This window comes from Protomyctophum bolini (genome assembly GCF_963924005.1).
Source record: "Protomyctophum bolini genome assembly, chromosome: 11".
Lineage (NCBI taxonomy): Eukaryota > Metazoa > Chordata > Actinopteri > Myctophiformes > Myctophidae > Protomyctophum > Protomyctophum bolini.
Window position 1 is genome coordinate 1,401,199 of NC_137872.1, and position 23,876 is coordinate 1,425,074.

Genomic DNA, 23,876 nt, shown 5'->3' on the forward strand with positions numbered 1-23,876 from the left:
CCTGTGCAGTGCTACAGAAACACTAGATACATTTACATCACATCCAGTGGTCCTGTGCAGTGCTACAGAAACACTAGATACATTTACATCACATCCAGTGGTCCCTGTGCAGTGCTACAGAAACACTAGATACATTTACATCACATCCAGTGGTCCTGTGCAGTGCTACAGAAACACTAGATACATTTACATCACATCCAGTGGTCCTGTGCAGTGCTACAGAAACACTATATACATTTACATCACATCCAGTGGTCCTGTGCAGTGCTACAGAAACACTAGATACATTTACATCACATCCAGTGGTCCCTGTGCAGTGCTACAGAAACACTAGATACATTTACATCACATCCAGTGGTCCTGTGCAGTGCTACAGAAACACTAGATACATTTACATCACATCCAGTGGTCCTGTGCAGTGCAGTGCTACAGAAACACTATATACATTTACATCACATCCAGTGGTCCTGTGCAGTGCTACAGAAACACTAGATACATTTACATCACATCCAGTGGTCCTGTGCAGTGCAGTGCTACAGAAACACTATATACATTTACATCACATCCAGTGGTCCTGTGCAGTGCTACAGAAACACTAGATACATTTCGAGGGCTTGTTTAGGGCTAAGGAGGGCTTGCTTACTTGATTACCTGCTGATAGGATATATTTCAAATATCGACATGATTGGCACATCGATCTGCTACTGACATTATGTAGAGAGAAAAGAGAGAGAGAGAGAGAGAGAGAGAGAGAGATAAACTCAGCTCCCAGAGGCCTGTTTAGACAAACGATCAGTGCCTAATAAACTACTAACATCACTCCCTGTTTAGAACCATGCCGAAGCCACCATGAGGTCATTATTATATCACCTCTACCTTTACAACTGTGCTTAGCTCTGGTCCATAGCCTTCCTGCTTCGATTCTGCGAATTTCTGCCCTGCAGTAAGGCTATGCGACTTACCGGTTTAAATCTCAAATTGAAATCAGATCAGCCTCTCCTCCTTTAAACCGGTAAGTCGCATAGCCTTACTGCAGGGCAGAAATTCGCAGAATCGAAGCAGGAAGGCTGTGGACCAGAGCTACAACTGTGCTATACAATAAAAATAAACCACCGCGGTATCCATGAAAGACAACGGAAAGTTAATAGCCTAGTGTGGAACAAGACAATTCAAGCCCATGTACTTATAAAGGTTGGTAATGAATGTGTGTGACCAGTAGCACTGCCATGTGTTAATAAAGGAGAGGAAAAAACACATTTTCTACTAAAAGAGGCAAAAAGTGCTATAAAAGAAGCCACTGCTTCCTCGATGCTTTCCTGCCACAATGCTTCATCTAGTGATGTAGTGACTGTAGTCTACCACTAGGGGGGAGGGTTTACCCAGGCTATAGTCTACCACGGCACTTAGTATAGAAAGCATGCCTTCAAGAGTGTGTTGGTGTGTGAGGATATATTTCAAAGTCTTGAGTTAAACTTAAAAAGTTCCGCTCCACTTGTGATTACATACATTGTATATAAAGCGATGGATATTTACAGTGTAAGATGATTATCATCATTGTTATATTGTACCATCAAAACAAATTTCACTGTGTAAACGTCCACCAGTTTACTTTAGTTACTATACTGTGTGTGATCCTATAATGTGGTGCTCGCATCATTAGTGCAACAAACTTTGTTTCATCCAGACAATAAAATATATGGATATGTTGTTAATGCTATTTCTGTTGTATATGGTTTTGCTTTTTGCTTGTTTTTCGTGTAGTTGAACCTTGTTTTAAATAAGGTTCCAGCTAAGGCCTAGTTATTACATTGCATGTTGCATAACCTCGGTTTCCTGTCGCTCAACTATATTCTATCAAAAGAAGTCAAAACTTCTAGAATGAGTCGTTTTACAAATTCACCACAAGGGGGCACTATATGCTCACTTAACGCTTATATTTTTGTAAATCCTCTTATCTAAACTGAGCCCACAGAGTTTCAGAGTGAATCTGAATATTAGTGGTAAAATAAACACTGGATTCTACAACAATGGGGCGAGGACGTTGTTTTGTATCTACAGTGAGTTTGCGTTTAAGATGGTGTAAATCTTCATGATTATGAACAGTATACATTGTAATAAGTAAGTAATAACTAAGGTATTTATTAAGTTACATAATATATATATATTTTTTTAAACAAATACAATAATATAGTGTTCTTTGTCACCTACTCACCTTTTATCAATATATTTAGAATGTATAAAAGTAATAAGTAAATTATTCTATAGCCCTACGTAGTATACAACATAGATTTATAGATAGTCAAAAACTAAAATAGGATTAGAATTACATGCCATTTCAAATGGCGTTACCCTTAGATCATTGCATGGTTCCCAAAGTGGGTTCCGGGGACCCCCAGGGGTCCTTGAGGGAGTTCCAGGGGGTCCCCGGCTAAATGATAGTTTGGAACCAAAATGGGCCCTTGTGGGTCTGTAACTCTTGAGAGTGTACAAATGGTGAATGGTTCTATTTGTACCATTCTCTCCTTGAAATAAAACGGGTTGAGAATCACTGCTAGAGCCGTTACAATCTTCTCTTATGGGGAGGGGTCCCTGGCATGTCTTTTCAAATGGGGGTCCGTGGGCAAAATAAATTCAATTTGGGGGTCCTTGACATGGAAAGGTTTGGGATGACAAGGGTAATTATTTTAAAAGAGCAGTACTAATGTCTTTTGTAGCTCTGCAGCAGCATTCATGTTTTGGCCCATCATCACATCCACAAGCAGATTTTTTCCAAAGCTGCCTGGTCAGAATCCTGAGCCATATTAACAGTGTGTACCTTTAGGGCTACTCATACTTCCAAAGCACATTTAAAGAGTTACTTTCTCTCTCTCCCTTTCCTGCATCCCCATTCTCTTCCTGTCCTGAATGCATGTTGCATTTCATCTCACAAACAAAACAGGCAATTCAATTTCCCTACTGTCAGAAAAATGAAAAGAACTGCAGAGGCCAAAATTAGCAGCATGCACGTATAGCGTCGTGAAGCGTATCCGTCCGCATGCTGCCGTTTTCATCCTAAAATGGACAGAGTCTGGATAGGAAGTGGTGTGTGTGTGTGTAGTTTCACATGACAGTCATTTGATGCAACACTCGTGTGTGGGCAGCACACTGCCGGTCAGGCCGGCCCCATTACCCTCACCTAGTCTGCCCTCTAAAAAAAAAAAGAGTCTCCACAGAAACGAGACACTAGCTTCAACAGTTCCATTGTAACGTAACGCATCGTCACGGGACTGGAGATCCGGTGGCCCGTTCTGTGCTGCATTCATTCTGAGCAAATTAACTTACTTAAAAAGCTCTATTTTATACTTTTCACATTTTTTGAAAATGGTATTATGGTCGTCAACGACACGTTGAAAGTGAATAATGCCCCAAAACCTGAAAGGTTTTTAAAAGTAAACTTCTCCGTTTACACTTTGAGCCATTAGTGGATTCCCGATGTGGGCCAAAATACCTACACATTCTAAATAGTCCTAGATTTAAACAACAGTAACACAAATACGAAGTACTGCACTTTCTTTACCTTCTTTTTTTTCCCCAACATGTTCCTCCTGAGGATTAGGACAAATTGAGACGGGATCAATCTTGTGTATTTATGTGGACACACACACACACACACACACACACACACACACACTATATATATGCACATTGCTCAAGTGACTGAAAACAGTAGAATTTGGTTCGATATCCGGGTTCATGACCCTATCAATATTATTGATAGTGCATAATATACCAAGCAGAACAAACACCTTTTTTTTTTTTTTATCACCCTCGTATCACTCTGCAGTTAATCCTGAACTATAAGCATCTTATTTGCCAAAATGTGCATTGGATCCCAGTCCTATTTGAGCGAGCGTGTGTTCATAAAATGAGTTAATTTATCCATTACACAATTTCTAGCATAATAATGACTGACAAGAAATAAAATCTGTGTTTTAAGATTTCAGCTTTATTATAGAGATCAAGACATAATGACCAGATATCATACTAAATACGTACAAGTACATCTTCATCAAAATGTACAAGACAATCTCTACTATTAAAGTACAATCTTATACATGAATTAAATACAAAGTTACCAAGGTCCAAGGTTGTAATAAACAGATACATACAGTACTATACAAGTACAGATACTGAGTGGAAAATACTTGTAGGTTTTCATACTGGGAAAAACTACTCTAAAACAAGTACACAAAAAAAACAGCATATTTTAACTTTCCTAAAATACCCATACAGTAGTAGACTTATAACATATCTTGAGAAGTCAAATAACTTTGCTGGGGTTTCGTTTTGGGGGCGTCTTCTCAGACATGCGCCACAATATAAGAATACACACAACTTTAATCCTAATCGTGTGATTATTATTTCGGTGAGCACCATTTCAACCCTCTCTCTTTCTCATCATTCCACACACACTTTTCATTTTGGTACCACCCCCACTCACCCAACATATCCAACAGTACCCCCGACCCACCCACTCACCCACCATGTCCAACAGTACCACCCACCCACTCACCCAACAGTCTCTCACCTCTTTGTTCTTAGAGGTCAGCTCCCAGGCCTTTCTTCATCCGGGTCAGGCGGACCTCGTCCATCAGCTCTTTGAGGTACTGTATCTCCCGGGCCATGGACTCTGCCTTCTCCGTCAGCTCAATGTTCTTCTTCTCCAGCTCGCCGTACTCCACGCTCAGCTGCTCGTGTTCCACTCGCTTCTTCTGCCGGTAGCGAGTGGCCGCCGTCTTATTCTGCTCCATCTTTTTCAATTTCTTCTCCTTGACGGGCCTCGTCGCGGGAGAAGGAGCCACCCTTTCTTCTTTCATCGTCGCCCCCGCCGCGGCCCCTGCACCCCCCCTGGGGCACTTGACTCTGACACTGGAGGAGGAGGTGCTGGGAGGGGGAGAGGGCGGACTGAGTCTGGTGGATTTGGGGTCGGGGTAGGGCCTGCTTCTATGGGACTTCACCGGGCCAGGGTCTGGTGGTCGGGGGTGGGGAGAGGAGGAGTAGACCACCTCCGGTCTGGTGGTCACAGTGGTCGTCAGACTCGTCACGGTGGTGGTGGTGGTGGAGATCTCTCGTTTGGGGGCTAGCACGAGGACGATGCGGGTGGGGGACAGCGACAGGACGATCCTGGGGACCTGCTGGGGGACGATGGTGGCCACGATGGTGGGCTTCACTTCACAGCACTCGGCCACGTCCACCTCGCTCCCCAGGTCCAGAGTGTATGTGGGGGAGGGAGGAGGCGAGTGGCCGGACGGGGAGGGAGACGCGGAGGAGGAGGAGGACGGAGGAGGAGCAGGGGACACGGGCTCAGATTTGATCTCCAGCTCCTCCTGGGCCTCTGGGACGCTGTAGTCGTCCCCCCGGCCGTCCAGAAGGGACACAGAGTCCACCGCGGAGAGGACAGAGAGACACGTCTCAGTGGACGGAGTCTGAGGAGGACTAGTTGGCACAGAGGCTGTGGCGAGGTCCGCGGGCGCAGCAGGGAGGGGCAGGGAGTCCAGGTTCACGGGACAGTCCAGGTCCATGGGACAGTCCAGGGTCTCCAGGAGACCCTGGGGAGAGCTGGCCTTGGGGAGGGGGGGCAGGGAGTCCAGGTCCATGGGACAGTCCAGGGCCTCCAGGAGACCCTGGGGAGAGCTGGGAGCGTCGTCATGTGGGCTGCAGGGACCAATGAGAGTGTCCAGGTCGAACTCACTCAGGTCCATCCGCTCCGTCATCCAGTCCAGGTCGCAGAACGCAGCCTCTGTGGAAACGGAAGCAATAAAAGAAGATCAGTCCAGTTGAATTGTGCTTTTTAATTTTAATGTATACCTTTTCTAGTTTGTCCTACTTTATTTTATGATGCATCTTTATGGGAAAATTCAATAAAAAAAAAAAGATTGAAAAAAAAATTGCGTTTCCAATTAAGTTAAGTTACTTTGCAATTAAGTGGACATATGCGCTTTACTGTGTTAAATACAAAGCTAACCTTCGTGTGGTTTCATCATTAGGGTATTATTGGCATTCATGACTAAAATTGCGAGACTGATTTCAGTGATTTGTGATTGTCTGAAGTATGTTCACGTTTTTGTTTTCCTTTTCTTTTCTTTTCTTTTAAATCACCTTTGTCGTTCTCATCATCATCCTGGTCCATGCCGGCAGCCTGGGAGGTGCCGGTGCGGCCCAGATGGTCGGGGTGGCCCAGCCATGCCAAGGACAACATGTCCGAATCGGGTCCCACCTTGTCTTCTTCGTCTCCGTGGAGGAGGAGTTGGAGTGGGGCCGACGGCGAGGGAGAAGGGGAGTAGAAGGGAGGAGGAGACGAGGAGGAGGAGGAGGAGGAGGAGGAAGGAGGTCTCAAAGAGGAGGAGAGGGAGGGGGACGAGGCAGAGGAGGAGGCGGCTCCGCCTCTGGGGCGTGGTGGCCCTTCGTCTTCCTGTTCACGGTGGTGGAGGAGGAGTTGCGGTGCGCCCATGGGGTCAGCCATGGGACAGGACGACGGAGGTCCGTAAAGAAGGGCCTCCATGTCGGCCAGGCCAAACCGTGAGCTTCTCATCGTCGTGGTCATAGTGGCTGTTGTCGGTCACGTCTTCGAGCGGGTTGGCGGCGCGATGATGCGACCGAGTGTCGGGGAACGTGTCTCTGGTGCTGTCGCCTACAGCAGGTTTCAGGGTTTCCACGAAGGACCTGTGTGTGTGTGTGTGTGTGTGTGTGGGGGGGGGGGTATAAAAGTACAGTAAAGAGAGGATTATTATGAGATTCATCAGGGTGTAACAACACTGTTTTAGAGATGTTAATACAATCAGTACATTTTGTGTAAATAATAACACAAAGTGTGTGTGAGGATTTAAGTTGTATTTCCCTCCCAACACCTGGGTGTCATGTTTGAGCTCTTCCCACACCATCCATCCATCCCTGCATTTCACCTGCTTTACACAATGTGCGCCTAGTCGAGTCTTGTGACTCTTACGTCAATGGCCTGTCTGTTTCCATAGCAACTGGGCTGGGGGGGGGAAAGTCCCACTACGCCCCCCTCCCCTCCCCTCACCATCCCATTATAACAACAACTGTCAACTTGGGTCATTTTTGTCTCTGCTCCTCAAACACGCCTACTAGCTACACAAAGCCGCCATTTTGACCAAAATGTGTGGAAGCGAACCATTTTCTAACTGCCACGTTGGCACCTAAAAATAATAATAATTAAAATAATGACTAGAGTTCGTTACAGCCTCTCTTTGTCGAGGGTGAGAGACAATGGAACATGTATAACACCACGTGTTCGTCAATGTCATTAGAGTCGAGTAGCCTTAAATAATATATCCTATTAAGCCTAAAACAACAATATATCGCTATATTCACAAGCCTATATATAAATACAACGATCATCGTAAAAAACACCGACATTAATATGAAAAGGTGACTTTTGGAGCTCGACATTCGCCGTGTTCCATCTATCAGTGGGCCTGATCGCTACTAGTCTGTCTGGATGCAACCAATGCATAATGGATGTTATGGGGTAGAAAAAAATAAACTTTAAAATGTGTAATAATACTCACGTCATTTTGATAAAGAAGAGAGAAGAAGCTCAGTGCACTGGTTGGATGCACTGGGTTGGTTGGCGGCGGGGGACGCGGCACACGTTTACACTGCCATTTCTGCGATCAGCGCTTTTAATGTAGGTTGTAGAAGATATAATAAAATACTCCGTGTTGTAAAATCCTCGGGATGGAAAATGGCGTTGGAGTTCCGCTGCGTTGCAATTAAAGGAGGACTCGCGACGCGCCTACTGTGTGTCCTTCCGCACCACGCACAACACACAACCCTCACCCACCCGCCCGGCGTCAGACAGTGTATACGTAACGTATCACTCCGCCTATATGTGACTGTTTGCATTCCGGGCGAAAGTAGTCACGGTCGTCTCTGCGTTTATTGCAGCATCATGGTGACATGCACGGAAAATTAGATGGTTGTGCAACGATGTTTTTGTAAAGCGTTATGAAAGCTGCCTTCAAGAGTTCAAATGTGGTCATCCGTTCATTGGTAATAGATATATCTATTACTATTGTAATATAGTAGCTCTGCAAAAGTGTGAAGTAGGCTGTTTTTTATTACAAATCAATATCCCTTTGTTTCATTGATAAAAAAAAAATATATATACATAGGACTGTACATGTTTTAAATACAATATATGCTTTAAAATCATACAAGACAGTTACAGGGGAATTCCACTCATTTTCAACATTTTACTATACGTCATTAATACTTCATATACCTTAGAGCTGTGTGGAAATAATAATAAAAAAGTCCCCCCATATTCTGTGTATCCTAGAACTGGAGGTCTGAAAAAAATCATTAACATTTTTGTGAATCACATCTTGATGATGTCATCAACATGTGATTCACAATGTTAATGATTTTTTTTCTCCCGTCTAGACCAGTGGTTCCTAAAGTAGGGTCCAGGGGGGTCCCAGGGGTCATTGGGGGACTTCCAGGGGGTCCATCCATCCATCCATCTTCAACCGCTTATCCGTAGTTGGGTCGCGGGGGCAACAGCAACATGCAGACTTCCCTCTCCAGAGCAACATTAGTGACTTCCTCCTGGGGGATTCCGAGACGTTCCAAGGCCAGTGAGTCGATGTATTTCCTCCAACTGCGCCTTGGTCTGCCCCGGGGTCTCCTCCCAGTGGGACGTGGTCCTTGGTCTGCCCCGGGGTCTCCTCCCAGTGGGACGTGGTCCTTGGTCTGCCCCGGGGTCTCCTCCCAGTGGGACGTGATCCTTGGTCTGCCCCGGGGTCTCCTCCCAGTGGGACGTGGTCCTTGGTCTGCCCCCGGGGGTCTCCTCCCAGTGGGACGTGGTCCTTGGTCTGCCCCGGGGTCTCCTCCCAGTGGGACGTGGTCCTTGGTCTGCCCCGGGGTCTCCTCCCAGTGGGACGTGGTCCTTGGTCTGCCCCGGGGTCTCCTCCCAGTGGGACGTGGTCCTTGGTCTGCCCCGGGGTCTCCTCCCAGTGGGACGTGGTCCTTGGTCTGTCCCGGGGGTCTCCTCCCAGTGGGACGTGCGTCGAGGACCTCCCTATAGGGAGACGCCCGAGAGGCATCCTAACCAGATGCCCGAACCACCTCAGCTGACTCCTTTGCACATGCGGTTCTACTCCGAGTCTCTCTCGTGTGACTGGTTCCATTTGTACACTCTCAGAGTTAAATTAACCTTGATTTTACAATATAAATTGGGGGTCCCACTCCCAGAGAAAGTCTTCTTAGTTATGGGGGTCCCTGCATGGCATATCTCTTCAAAAGGGGGTCCGCAGGGTAATTATTAGTGTCAATTTGGGGGTCCTTGACATTAAAACGTTTGGGGTCTCCTTTAGACTGAACTGCATTGGTCTACTTTAACTTTAGACTGAACTGCATTTGGTCTACTTTAACTTCAGACTGAACTCCTTCCATATGGTGTTCAGTTCATCCAGAACTCCCTGCAGATCCTGAGCCAGCAGACGGACTCTGCTCATGAACTTGCACTCGGCCGAGCGGTTCAGCCTCTGGCCGTCCTTCTCCGTGAAGTACAGGTCCATTTCCTTGGCGAAGCTCCGGAGCAGCCGCTCGGACGACATGCCTCCGCCTCCGATGTGCGCCGTGGCGTCGTACATGCCCTGCGACAGCCGGGCCATCCTCAGCGCCTCCGGCCGGGCCCCGGCCCGCTGTAAGCGGCCCAGGTCGTGCCTCCTCAGCTCGTCCGTCCCGGTGTGGAGCAACGCCACGCAGCGCTCGGCGTCGGCCACGCAGAGCCCGTAGTCCCGCACCACGCCGTCCACCGTCCTCCGCTCCACGCACCTCTTGCGGGAGATGGCCGCCTGGGTGCCCATGCCCCCCGCCGACGCCACCATGCCCGCGCCCACGGCCGTGGCGATCAGAGACACGCCCATGGTGACGGGCGCCAGGGCGATGCCCACCACGGCCGCCACGCCGCCCACGGCGCCCGTGGCGCCCCCGGCGATGCCCATGGTCTTGGTCTTCTTCTGCGCCTTGTCCACGCTGTCGGAGAGGCCGGCGAGCTGGGCGAGGAGGCCCCGCAGCTTGGCGTCGCGCCGGGTCAGGAGGAGGTCGTAGAGACGCAGGGCTTTCTTCATGTTCAGGGCCCTCTGGTTGAACTCCCTGGAGAAGATACAGGTTGAGGGAAATGGTCGTCATTTCTATGACGCTGGACTGATGGTTAAACCTGATATTATTATAGCAATAAGTTAATAACTCACAACTAACACGACACGGCACCCGACTAACTTCAAGTCGATGTCGGCCTATTGTAAAAATGCCATGACTTAGTTTATAAAGACGATAGAAGTCATGACTTAGTTTATAAAGACAATAGGAGTCATGATGACTTAGCTTATAAAGACAATAGGAGTCATGCCGAAAAGCTATAATGTGATAATGTGGAGCTATAGGAATATACACAGAAGTCTCATTCTGATCAAACAATCAACAATATATAATATTATAGGCTACAGCACAGTAACATGCACAATACATGGTCTCCGCAAAAAGAGAACATACACACAGACTACAGACTACAGACCTCTGCCCACACAGACTACAGACCTCTGCCCACACAGACTACAGACTACAGACCTCTGCCCACACAGACTACAGACTACAGACTACAGACCTCTGCCCACACAGCATGATGATGTCACAGCCTACATCCTGGCTGTGACAGGACAGGATGTGAACCGAGTATGAACCTTTGAACTCCTTTTCCAGGACTTTGTATAAAGTGCCGCCCCGCCCCGCCCCCTACCCTCTGGAATGCCCTCCCCAAACAGATCTGGGACGCCCCCCTCACTCCCCTCACTCCCCTCACTCCCAAAACCGCACTGAAAACCCACCTGTTCCGAATAGCATTCCCGAGCTGATGTGTTTTTTAACCTGCTATGTACATGTACAGTTCTTATTGGTTTTACTCCTATTTTACTTGTTTTCTAATAAAGTTGTCAATTTACAATTTACAATTTAGGCATTTAGCAGACGCTCTTAATCCAGAGCGACTTACATTAAGCGAGAACAAAAAAGCATGGGAATGCATCACATAAAAGCATTTATCATGAAACATGCGTAAGCTAAGAACGTAACAGTGGAATATCTATATAATGAAACTATACATATGAACTATACATATATACTATACATATAAACTATACATATATACTATACATATAAACTATACATATATACTACTATGCTATACATTATGTATTTTGTCATGTCCCCCCCCCCCGGCCACCACACATGTAAAGCGTCTTTGGGTATTAGAAAAGCGCTATATAAGTCCCAGGTATTATTATTATTATTAAGTATTAGTAATTTGTAAATACCAATCACTCATTTATTTGATTAGTATTTAATTTAACGCATTCTGACCTGAGATCAGATTCATACAGGTTTCCACTGGACACACACTGGTCCGATGAACCCATTCTGACCCGAGATCAGATTTTGAAATGTCGATTTAAAAAAAAATAGCAGACCTACAAGCTCGTAGCGCGCCACTCGGTGGCGCGCTATGAGCTTGTAGATCTGCTATTTTTCAATAGCTAAAGCATAGCATAATGCTAACACCAAAATGGGTTCCCGACCAGAATGGGTTAAAAAATGCTTTATTTAATAGCCTTGCTGTCCTGGCATTTGGCCTTTAATTGTGCCCTAAAAAACATGTACAAGACCAAAGGCCAAGTGGTCTCCCTCGCTTTGCCCCTAAATATAGATGAAATTCCAGGCCTGGTTCATCCTGAGGTCAATTACGTAGTTACTGTAACTGTACATGCATCATTGTGCATGATTAATAAGTATAGCCTGGATGTCAGAAAGGAAAGTTACTTTTTGTTAGTGCAACATTTTAAGTCTGTAAATCTGGACGGGCTCATGATGAGGCGGGTTCTGGCAGAGTTCCCAAACTCTGCCCGACCCATTTTCCATAAAAACAACAATAGTTCTGTTTCTGTTTGTCTTATATTTATCTATTATGAAAATGGTGCTGACTGGCTTTTCACCTTTACAATGTGAAGATTACCCGACACGACGTTTATAGGGCCGGGCCGGGCCGGGTCGGGCTCAAATCTATGTTTCTTTTAACACATTCAGGAGAAAGACATTTTAAACTGAAGAAAATTAACAAGTAAGACGCGCAAACGCGGGAAGCGAACGCAGCTCGTACATATTTGGGTTTTGGACGTATAGCTGCTTTGGGGACTCCTTATATGGTTATGGCTGAGTCATGGTGACGTAATCACTCAGCTCCATATATGGGCACAAAAGCGGGACACACAGACACACAGACAGACAGACATGATCTGCTAGGTCTCATAGTAAGTGCTCACTGCGTTCGCAATTAATAGTTAATAGAGGAATGTAGAGTAGACCCAACTGTGGTGGATGACAAGAAGATTTGATGGGAGGGACAGAAGTGTAATTAAATGTGCTACGATAAGCATCTCAATCATATACTGTACCACTGTGACCCAGGTCTCTTTCAGAACAGGCCACTAATGTAAAACACATCTGAATTTGCAGTTTGAAAGTTACAGTCTGTCTGTTTTTCACAACGTTGTGTAAGTAGACGAGACAAAGTGAAATGACCTGTAAGTGACCCTATATTGTGTACACATCGTGGTCAGATTAGGTTCCGCTTTCAGTAGCTTAGAAAAACACATAGACGTAACAAACTGTTGGTTAATTGGTTGGTTAATAATTGTCTAGGTAATTATCAAGCTCGAGTATAAACGTACAGTATGTGTCTGTCTTTAATACATTTCTGCTGTGGGGAAGAAACCACCTCCAACTCCAAAATGTTAATATTTCAGGAAATTAAGAAATTATTTTGAAAACAAAGCAATACTGCCTCAATGCCAACTTCTCATCAAAGTTGGCATCGTAGTTTGCATGAGAGGAGGAGAGGTGGTGGAGTTAGTTGCTTAAATGGCAGACAGTTTGAGGGTTCCAATGGAGTTACGAGGTTTTGTCCGAAGCGCTTTTCACTACCTTTCATTGGTTCAATATATTTTAACCAACACACAGACGTAAAGGGTGTTCAATAACACTGCATGCAAAAAACTGAAGGAAACAAAAACCTCAACAATGCATAGTTAGGTGCATGGTTTACTCCCTGAAATCACTACTGTGTTCTGAAACACTTCGTTCTAATCCCCGGAACGCCAAGAGCTTGTGCTGCATCATCATTCCTGCATCAGGAGATCGACTGAGAGGACAATATATCAGCGTTGTCAAGCGTGAACCTTGTATGTCCAAATGACAACCGGTTCAATATTTATAAAAACGTAAGTGGTGACTGGTATCGTTATCGCCATGATGAATGAACAAATATCATCCACTATACGTCCATGTATCGTCAACCATGTAACGTGACGCGTATCACATCAATGTTAAAATGTATACCGTTACGTCCCTATAGCTGTTGTAACGGAGCATAGTGTTTACTCTAACCCTCTAACACCCGCATTAATTTCTACTTGCAAAAAATAGATTTCAACCTTACTACTACTTTGTACTACTAGGACTGACACAAAAAAATATGTTAAAAAAAATAAAAAATAAAAGTTTGATGAAAATTTTATAATAATTATATAATAATGTAATAAATTAATAATTTACATTTGGGGGATATCTTTCACAATAATGAATAAAACATGTTCTAGACATTCTAATGATCACAAAGAATTTCAGCCTCTGTGGGGGGTGTTTATATGCAAATATCATGACCAATGGCATTGAAATGGCATTGCAATGAACATCACTGATGACGTTTAGGTGAAAAAAGAACAGAAAAAAATAATAATAATTTAGTAATTAATTAAATTAAATTAATTACTAAAAAGTTGCTAAAAAGCAACTCTGGGTGCTAGAGGGTTAAAGAGGCTGATAACAGGCAGCCTCGCTGTGGCCGACAGTAGCCGAGGACATGTCTGCAGATCTAGCACAAGTCAACGCATGCTGCTGAATATTGCGACATACTAAACTAACTGTGAAACTATCCATAGCTATTATTAGCCAATATTTTTCCACTTTCCTGTGCAACATCTATCTTGACTTGTGTTCCAACTAAGAAGAAGCGTCGGAGCAATTATGGGAGTCACGGGGCCCGGGGTCAAACTGTCTACTTTCCAATATAACATGGTAAAATATGTGACTCTACTTCCTGGCTCGCAGACTGATACTGTTGAATTGGAAACAAGCACAGGTTCCGACTCACACTTCACTTATGAGAGATGTTATGCACTACTTACAATTGGAAAAGATTAAGTTTGAATTGAGAGGGAGTGAAGATGGGTTCTACCAGACATGGCAACCCTTCATTGACTATTTCAATAGGTGCACGCTAACCCCTCCTACACAAAGAAATTGAAAAAAAGAGTGTTTTTTCTTTTTTCTTATTTAAAAAAATCTTAGTCTGTAATTCACTTAATTTACAACAACACGTTGGAAAAGCTTGAGAGCAAGAGTGTCTGTTCCTGTTGTCTGTTTTGTTTGTCTGTTCACACTCATGTCATTGTTTAACTGTTTTTAGTTTTTTCATGTTTATCACATTTATATGTCTTTTTTTATTATGTATTGTATTGTATTTACATTGCCTGTTATTTTTTTCATTTTATTTAACTGAATTACTTATCATTGTCGATAATATTCTGAAATTGTCATACAAAAAAATGCCTAATAAAAACAGTATTAAAAAAATAATAATAATAAAATAAGAAGCGTCGCGCACTTAAACATAACAAGTTGAAATACCACTATGGAGATACTGTACGTTTCTGGCCAATATAATCCAGTGGTTTTCAACCAGTGGTCCTTGAGGGACCACCAGGGGTCCTTGAGGGACCACCAGGGGTCCTTGAGGGACCACCAGGGGTCCTTGAGGGACCACCAGTGGTCCTTGAGGGGGTTCCAGGTGGTCCTTGAGGGACCACCAGGGGTCCTTGAGGGACCACCAGGGGTCCTTGAGGGGGTTCCAGGTGGTCCCCATGCTAAATGACGGAGAGTTGGTAACCAAATGGACCCTTATAGATCTTTAACTCTTGAGAGCGTTTCATTTTTACTCTCTCAAGAGTTAAATTATTGTCAATCATTCTGCATTACTTAATTTACAAGAAGTAAACTACACAATTAGAGCATTTTAGATTGTTATTTTGATTGTTTGGCAACATAAGCATGGAATTGTGCAAGCTGATCTAATCGATACAGGTTATAGGGTTATATTAGTTAATATAATATTAATATATTATATTATATTAGGTCTACATACAGACTGTCAGCTCCTCTTACCTCGTTTCATCTTCGATGTTGAGGCCGTACAGCGAAGGAGCCATCATGTCATTCGAGTCTACAAGAATACAAAAAGAGATGGAGTTTAGATAATGCAACAATGCACACAGTGGTTTGATCATTTCTCCCGGATTTCTCCTGGATTTGGTATCAAACTCCCCAAATGAACACAGGAACTTTCACCTTACATCTAACTATGTGTACGTTAAAAGGTTTGTGGGGGGGAGATGTTCACTTAAATAATGAATGGTTATTATTAAAGATGGGTCTTACATTGCTTCAGTCATCAAATCAATACATGTAGGGATTGTAGGGCCTACTTTTTTGCGTTCTAATGGCTGAAAAGCTGTACCCATCATTTTCCAATGCTAGTAAAGCAAGCCTGATAAAAACAAAGTTAAAAGGTTAAAATATCTCCTGGGTTCTCACAGTCCCCTGCCAAGGCCACCAGTGCACCCAGAACCAACCAGAACCAGATCCAACACAAAGCAAAACACATGTTATACCGTACTGTTATACCGTACTTACATGTTATACCGTATGTTACATGTTATATACTGTACTTACATGCCATCGTCTTCAGCCATCTCAACAGACTGTCCACGTCCTGTTGGGAAGAAGAGGGTTTTATTGTCAGAAAGGGCCGGTGAAATCAGCGTAGAGCTTGTGGTTTCTTTGCAGTTACACGTTTGACTCTAGAATCCAGGAGTTCGCAACGTTTCTGTATTTTCTGTTCATCATTGGTATATAAGAAGCACAGCACTATAGAGAATCAGTTTTCCCATTGCTACTGTTCCTGTTTTCGTTTTTTTCTGTTATTATTTGAATCATTAATAAGGTGGGCATAATAATAAGCTTCGGCTTCAGCCCAAACCTTTTCAGTCAAACTGTAATTCTGTAAACCCTCATTCTGAAATGTACTGTACTGTAAATGGCTGAGATAAATAAACGAACTAACTAACTAACTAGATCCTCCTTTTTTGCGGTGGCGATTATAAGGTTAAACTACAGTATGCATACAGTTTGGTTATTATAAGGTTAAACTACAGTATGTATACGGTTTGGTTATTATAAGGTTAAACTACATACAGTATGTATACGGTTTGGTTAGTAGATTCTCACAGATTACAGATTATGTGAAATAATGTAATGATCTGCAGCAGTACGCGTGTTCCAGTGAGATGATAAAGAAAGTAAAAAACTTAAAAAACAAAAATAAAATAGTATTGTGCATAAAAGTATTGTTTGTTGGAAAGGGGGAAAGGAGAGCAAAAGAGTAAAATTCATAATTTCTTTGGTTACAAACCAGACAGTGTTAGAGTTAGAGTGTCCGCCCTGAAACTGGGAGGTCGGTGGTTCGATCCCCGGCCGAGTCATACCAAAGACTGTAAAAATGGGACCCAATGCCTCCCTGCTTGGCACTCAGGCGACTCAGCATCAAAGGGTTGGATTGGGGGGTCAAATCTACTAATCAAATGATTCCCGAGCGCGGCACGGCTGCACCTTGGCTGCGGCTCAACCGCTCCAAGAGATACATGGGTCAAATGCAGGGGAACAAATTTCACTGCGGTAACTAACGTGTGTGACAAATCGTATGACTTCGACTTATGGCCATAATATTATTATTATACCTCGTCCTGGTCAGCGTTGGGGTAGCGTGGTCCGGTTGGTGGTGGTGGGGCGGTTCTAGGTGGTGTTGCCCGCTCCAGGCCCATGTACTGTTTGTACGTACTGTTTGATGGCCTGATCTGAAAGGACATTCAATTACACGTTAGATAGATAGATAGATAGATAGATCTTTATTGGTCATTGCAACGTGTACAACGAAATTAAAAGTGCCATCCAACCAATCAGTGCATTATATCACAAAAACAACATACTGTACAAGCTAAAACAAAACACACATGTGTCGCAGCAACAGATCATTTTTTAGCAGCATTGAGTGCAACTATACCGCTGTGGCATAGAAGCTGTTACTGAATCTGTTGGTCTTGGAGTTGATCACTCTGTAGCGTACGTCTGCCTGATAACAACAGTTATTCAGGACAGGAAACACTTTTGGTGTTTCAAGGATTATGTTATACTTCTTTAGCTAGGAAAATAGCAGATCTGCAAGCTCATAGCGCGGCACCCGGTGCCGCGCTATGAGCTCAGCTATGATCACAGCTTCTTCTGTCTGCGGCTGTGGGCCGTTTTGCGCTTAGGTGTGGAAACAGCGTCACTCACCCTATTATGGTTCTCGTCCGGTAACACTTCCAGGTACGGGGGATACTCTATGGCGGTGTACAGGGCCTCCTGCGTGTCATCATAGGTGTAAACACCTGAGGAATACGCCGACACAGCTGGCCTGGTCACGGGCCGTGGAGGAGGAGGAGGAGGGGTGAACGGTGGTGGAGGAGGAGGAGGGGTGAACGGTGGTGGAGGAGGCTGTTGAGGCCGCTGTGGTGCCCCCCCGCATTCTGCCGTGTTGACGTACTGTTAACGGATAACAGACAAGTTATATAACGGTTCACATTATTACATTCACAAACAAAATAAATCATTATTCTGAGAAATGTCACAGACAACAGAGAATCTCTGCAGTGTGGAGTTGGCTAAAGCCCAACACACACCGCGTGCGTAGCGACGCGGCACAGGCGTTGCCGCGCGCCTGGAAAATAGAACGGTGGCGTATCGGAGCGTCAGGCGAGGCGTGAACGAGCGTCGGACGGAGCCGGTGTGGGATAAGTTCATTGAAAATAATGGAGGCAGCTGTTTTGACACGCGGCGTTCGCAGACGGTGTGTGTTGGGCTTTAAGGACAGTTTCCACAGACAAGCCATCATATGCAGCTGAACAGGCGTCGAGGCCTGTCAGCCATGTCGAGTCTTATAGGTATAATAATAATATATACCATTTATATAGCGCTTTTCTAGGTACCCCAAAGTCGCTTTACAGAACAGAAGTAAAAACAATGTTATGTAAAAACTAGTTAAAAAGGTTAAAAACTAGAAATAAAAATAAAAAAGGACGAACAAGAAGGGTGTGTGTGTGTGTGTGTGTGTGTGCGGGGGGGGGGGGGGGGGGGGTTTGTAAGGAAAGCCAGTCATGTGATGTCTTTACTTGCAACCGTGTGAGGTATTGCCTTTATTTGAACTTTTTTCTAACCTTTTTTTATTTTTACTTCAAGTTTAGCATCCCTATTCTGGGACAAACATTTGGTAAGGTTTGATTGATTGATTGATTGATTAGTTATAGTAACGTGGCCGTGGTCCGGCCAGGCCGATAGGCAAACTTTAATAAAATATTATAATATAGCATACTGTAATATTTTAATAAACTATATTCAACTGGAGGGGGGAAAAAAGTGTTGTGTCATCTATACGTCCGTGGGTTTAACTGTAACTTCCCTCTCTTTGTATTCCCTCGCCTCGCCATGGCAACGAGAAGCAACCTTTTTCATAGTCATTATCTGAACATCTGAACGTCGGTGACAGTTACAGGAATACACAACTGTTCACCAGAGTGTGACACTTCCTTCTACCTGTTTACTGTACAGGTCTATTTACAGACATCGAAGGTATGCCTCCCCTTAAGCAATAAGCAGTGACTCAAAAGGGTGGGGTCTCAAGAAGACTGACAAGCCTCCTTAATCTTTCATGACACTGACATGACGCCTTGGCACCTGGCCAATGGGGTTCCATGACACTGACATGACACCTTGGCACCTGGCCAATGGGGTTTCTCCCTTCACTTAGCCCTCTAAGACCCAGCTTTGCTTTTTAGCAACAATTTTATTTTAATTAATTACTAAATTATTATTTATTTCTGTTGTTTTTTCACCTAAACGTCATCAGTGATGTTCATTGCAATGCCATTTCAATGCCATTAGTCATGATATTTGCATATAAACACCCCCCACAGAGGCTGAAATTCACACAAATAAAAAATGTTTGGACTGTGCAATTTTGAACATTTTTTAACCTAAGACTTTTGACCTTTACCCTAATAAAGTAGGTAAAATAATTGTAATATATGTTTTTTTGTGATCATTAGAATGTCTAGAACATGTTTTATTCATTATTGTGAAAGATATCCCCCAAATGTAAATTATTAATTTATTATATAATTATATAATTATACATTTTTCATCAAACTTTATTTTTTTTAACATCTTTTTTAGTCTTAGTCCTAGTAGTACAAAGTAGTAGTAAGGTTGAAATCTATTTTTTGCAAGTAGAAATTAATGCGGGTGTTAGAGGGTTAGAGAGAGAGGGGAAGCTTCCAACTCCACAGTCATTTGAGGCACGTCAATTATAATATTGCTATTGTGTATTATTGTCTATGTTTAGAGAGCCTAATAAACATTCAAAAATGATGCACGATAGTTGCTGGTATAGCCTAATTCGTATATATTTTTATTTGTTAGTTTTATTTTATTTGAATTTGAATTCATGTAGAATGGGTACATTTCATTTCAAGCACAACTGAATACAAAAACTGCTACGAGGATAAGCAGAACTAAGACTTGTTTACAGTACATCAGGGTCCTCCATTTTCAATTCGTCAGAACATTTAAAGACATACAAACATAGGCTACACTTATAACTCATCATATATTATATATACAGTTAAATAAAGTAAAAATAGGGGAGGGGACTTTTTGACAGGGGCCAATTGCAGACGCCCGTAACTTCGTAAGTGCTCTTTGAGAGCGGTTCTGAAGGAGTCTAGGGATTCACATTCACTTTTAATGGCCATTGGTATAGGCGTTCCACATTTTAGTGGCATAGGAGATAAATTAATTTTAACCCCTTGTTTGAGCCGAATCTGGGTTGCACAGTGCAGTGCAAATGCTTCACACATACAGTGACAGAACGTCTATTGTCTAGCAGCACTTCACTACCCCCAGGCTACTAACAATCAGGCAGCATTCAGGGGAATTGCTATTTTTCCGAAGTCTCCTGAACTTGAACACAGTATTTTGTGTTGAACAAAGAAAAAAGCTTAGAAATCCATGTCGTACAGACATACACCAGTAGCTAAAGAGTGCTGAGTTGTTCCCCTGAAAATAGCCGCTCTACAAGCTCTCAACACATCGCAGCGCGACACATTGTGAGCTTGTAGATCTGCTATTTTTGTCCAAAAGTGCCCTCTTAGGGGATCTCAGCCCCTGCCCCTCTAACAGACTCTGCACGTCCGTCCCTGGATGCCCACAATGACTGATACTGTCTGTATTGACTGTATACTGTAGAAGTTAAACTGCACTATAATGACTGATACTGTCTGTATTGACTGTATACTGTAGAAGTAAAACTACACTATAATGACTGATACTGTCTGTATTGACTGTATACTGTAGAAGTAAAACTACACTATAATGACTGATACAGTCTGTATTGACTGTATACTGTAGAAGTATAAAACTGTACTATAATGACTGATACTGTCTGTATTGACTGTATACTGTAGAAGTATAAAACTGCACTATAATGACTGATACTGTCTGTATTGACTGTATACTGTAGGAGTAAAACTACACTATAATGACTGATACTGTCTGTATTGACTGTATACTGTAGAAGTATAAAACTGTACTATAATGACTGATACTGTCTGTATTGACTGTATACTGTAGAAGTATAAAACTGCACTATAATGACTGATACTGTCTGTATTGACTGTATACTGTAGGAGTAAAACTACACTATAATGACTGATACTGTCTGTATTGACTGTATACTGTAAGTAAAACTGCACTATAATGACTGATACTGTCTGTATTGACTGTATACTGTAGAAGTATAAAACTGTACTATAATGACTGATACTGTCTGTATTGACTGTATACTGTAAGTAAAACTGCACTATAATGACTGATACTGTCTGTATTGACTGTATACTGTAGGAGTAAAACTACACTATAATGACTGATACTGTCTGTATTGACTGTATACTAGAAGTAAAACTACACTATAATGACTGATACTGTCTGTATTGACTGTATACTGTAGGAGTAAAACTGCACTATAATGACTGATACTGTCTGTATTGACTGTATACTGTAGAAGTTAAACTGCACTATAATGACTGATACTGTCTGTATTGACTGTATACTGTAGAAGATAAACTGCACTATAATGACTGATACTGTCTGTATTGACTGTATACTGTAGGAGTAAAACTGCACTATAATGACTGATACTGTCTGTATTGACTGTATACTGTAGAAGTATAAAACTGCACTATAATGACTGATACTGTCTGTATTGACTGTATACTGTAGGAGTAAAACTACACTATAATGACTGATACTGTCTGTATTGACTGTATACTGTAGGAGTAAAACTGTACTATAATGACTGATACTGTCTGTATTGACTGTATACTGTAGAAGTATAAAACTGCACTATAATGACTGATACTGTCTGTATTGACTGTATACTGTAGAAGTAAAAGTGCACTATCGTTTGTCCAGTGAGCCACACCGGTGGGGCGGTTTTGTGGAGCCAGTGAGTGCATGGTGAGACAGACAGTCTAGGACTCTAGGCCAATAATACAGAGCAAGGCCCTTATAGACTCTAGGGGCCTTGCTCTGTATTCTCCCCATAGACAGTCTATAGGGGCCTTGCTCTGCATTATTAGAAATTACTACCAATTAAAGCACCAATGCAAATCCAATGAAGTCGTTAGTGGAGTCATGTGACCGCCGGCCCGGCCCCGGGTCCAGGAGCCTGTCTCATGTTTCCTTTAGATTGGGACAGCTGGATGTATAAGTGTTATAGTCAAAGAAAAGACACAATATATTCCATGACAACATGGAATCCTGCTATCAAGAGTTCCATTGAGATAGATGGATGGTTTCTGGTCTGGATGCAACAGATGTTTGGGTGGGTGGAGCAGTATTCCTATAGTTGGTACTATAACTCTCTTTCTTGAACCCCAACCATAACAATAAATAATTCCATAATAAATAAATAAAATTGACAGGCAGGCAAAAAGTATATCCACTTTTAGAAGTCCCTTGGAGTAGCCTCTCTTAGGGGGATAAAAGGCCAGCTATATCTCTGTGCTGCTATGCTATATGAACCATAAAGCTTCCTGAAGGAAGTCGCAACACACAAAAGAAGCTTACAGCAAATGTCATAAAGGAAATGCATGGTGCTACTGTACAGTATATATGGCCTGTTGTCTGGTACAGTGAACATGGTGCTACTGTATACGGCCTGTATGGTACAGTGAACATAATGACGTACCTGATGTGTGAGTCCTCTCTGATACTCTGAGGGGGAGAGGTAGCCGGAGGGGGGAGGGGGTCGTGGAGGTGGAAGAGGGGATGGTGATCGGCATCTCTCTCCACCATCTATACGTAGAGTCTGGACAACACATGAACACAGTTTACAATTTATCCAGCTAATAAACTACTCCTACATATCTCCTGCATATCACTATAGCTGTATAGAGTACAGTACTGTATAGAGTCATGGCTGAGTGGAACAAACTGCCAGCTATAATCACAAAAGAAAAAAAACTAAATCAAGTTTCAAGAGACGATTGAAGAGGCATCTTGAAACCCAAAAACTGTAGGGCGCTCGAACGCGCACGGACATGCACGCACACACACACACACACACACACACACACACACACACACACACACACACACACACACACACAGCAGTCATGATCATGATTAGGATAATATTTTCAATTTTATTTTATTTATATATCCTGTATATGTCATTCATTTGGAATGTCATGTTTTTATGTTCTGTGTGGACCCCAGGAAGATTAGCTGCTGCTATGCACCAGCTAATAAAACTAGAACTAGAACTAAAAATCTAGTTTTAACTAGGTGTTGTTTTGTATGATCCACTGTTTGGAAAATGTTATGCCACAAATATTTTGTTTTAATTAAAAATGGCTACACATGAATGATGTCAACATTTCAGAAATACTTGAGTGCGCATATTTCCCAAGCCATGAGTGTTGCTTACTGTTCAGCACTCGACTTTCATGGCAGCAATTATTTTGTAAGATTTATGTACGCCCGATATTCTCTACGAATAATGGACGTGTTGTTTTGATTGGAACATTTCATTTCACTGCCTTTTCCATGTCCTAAACATGTCCTACCTCCAGAGTTGTTGAGCTGTTATTGTCGTGGCCTCCATTAAGAGTTGGTGTAGTGGAACCACAGGAAGTCAGCCGCTTGTTTGTAGGGGGACTGGGAGGGGGCGGACGAGCCGGACGAGGACATGATTTGGACCTGGGAAGAGGACTGGGCCTCATGGTGGTCAGGGACGGGCTTCTCTCCATAGGATCAGTCTGAAGGTAGAAGAGAAACGCTAATATAGTTTATGCTGCGGGTTTGAGTAAATGGTGCGCTGTGACTGGCCAGTCGCTGTGATTGACAGCCTACACCTAAACCTAACCCTAACCCTAACCTCAGTAAAACTATACCTAAACCTAACCCTAACCTCAGTAAACTATATCTAAACTTAACCTCAGTAAAACTATATCTAAACCTAACCTTAATAAAACTAACGCATTGGC

The 23,876-nt window shown here is 43.2% G+C and overlaps 2 protein-coding genes across 2 annotated transcripts; both read right to left on the bottom strand.

Annotated features, from left to right (window-relative positions):
• Window positions 1–3,965: 3,965 nt before the first annotated feature.
• On the bottom strand, window positions 3,966–7,800 carry atf4b (activating transcription factor 4b). The gene is made up of 3 exons (XM_080775849.1): window positions 7,572–7,800; window positions 6,139–6,702; window positions 3,966–5,779 (listed from the first exon to the last, which is right to left on the bottom strand). Exons 2-3 carry the CDS (start codon window positions 6,581–6,583, stop codon window positions 4,578–4,580), a joined length of 1,647 nt encoding a protein of 548 aa, XP_080631975.1. The 5' UTR covers window positions 6,584–6,702; window positions 7,572–7,800; the 3' UTR covers window positions 3,966–4,577.
• Window positions 7,801–8,238: 438 nt separating this feature from the next.
• On the bottom strand, window positions 8,239–23,626 carry LOC308323580 (uncharacterized protein). The gene is made up of 7 exons (XM_080775314.1): window positions 23,457–23,626; window positions 22,577–22,696; window positions 17,569–17,817; window positions 16,974–17,090; window positions 15,910–15,949; window positions 15,343–15,400; window positions 8,239–10,164 (listed from the first exon to the last, which is right to left on the bottom strand). Exons 1-7 carry the CDS (start codon window positions 23,610–23,612, stop codon window positions 9,429–9,431), a joined length of 1,476 nt encoding a protein of 491 aa, XP_080631440.1. The 5' UTR covers window positions 23,613–23,626; the 3' UTR covers window positions 8,239–9,428.
• Window positions 23,627–23,876: the final 250 nt, after the last annotated feature.

Bases quoted from the DNA above. Each gene is read 5' to 3' on its own strand.
- LOC308323580 (XM_080775314.1), bottom strand. From the start codon at position 23,612: ATGAGGCCCAGTCCTCTTCCCAGGTCCAAATCATGTCCTCGTCCGGCT. The intron at 22,697-23,456 runs GTAGGACATGTT...TGTGTTGTCCAG, and splicing joins ACAGCTCAACAACTCTGGAG to ACTCTACGTATAGATGGTGG. The intron at 17,091-17,568 runs GTGAGTGACGCT...ATGTCCTTTCAG, and splicing joins CGGACGAGAACCATAATAGG to ATCAGGCCATCAAACAGTAC.
- atf4b (XM_080775849.1), bottom strand. From the start codon at position 6,583: ATGACCACGACGATGAGAAGCTCACGGTTTGGCCTGGCCGACATGGAG. The intron at 5,780-6,138 runs GTGATTTAAAAG...CCGTTTCCACAG, and splicing joins TGATGATGAGAACGACAAAG to AGGCTGCGTTCTGCGACCTG.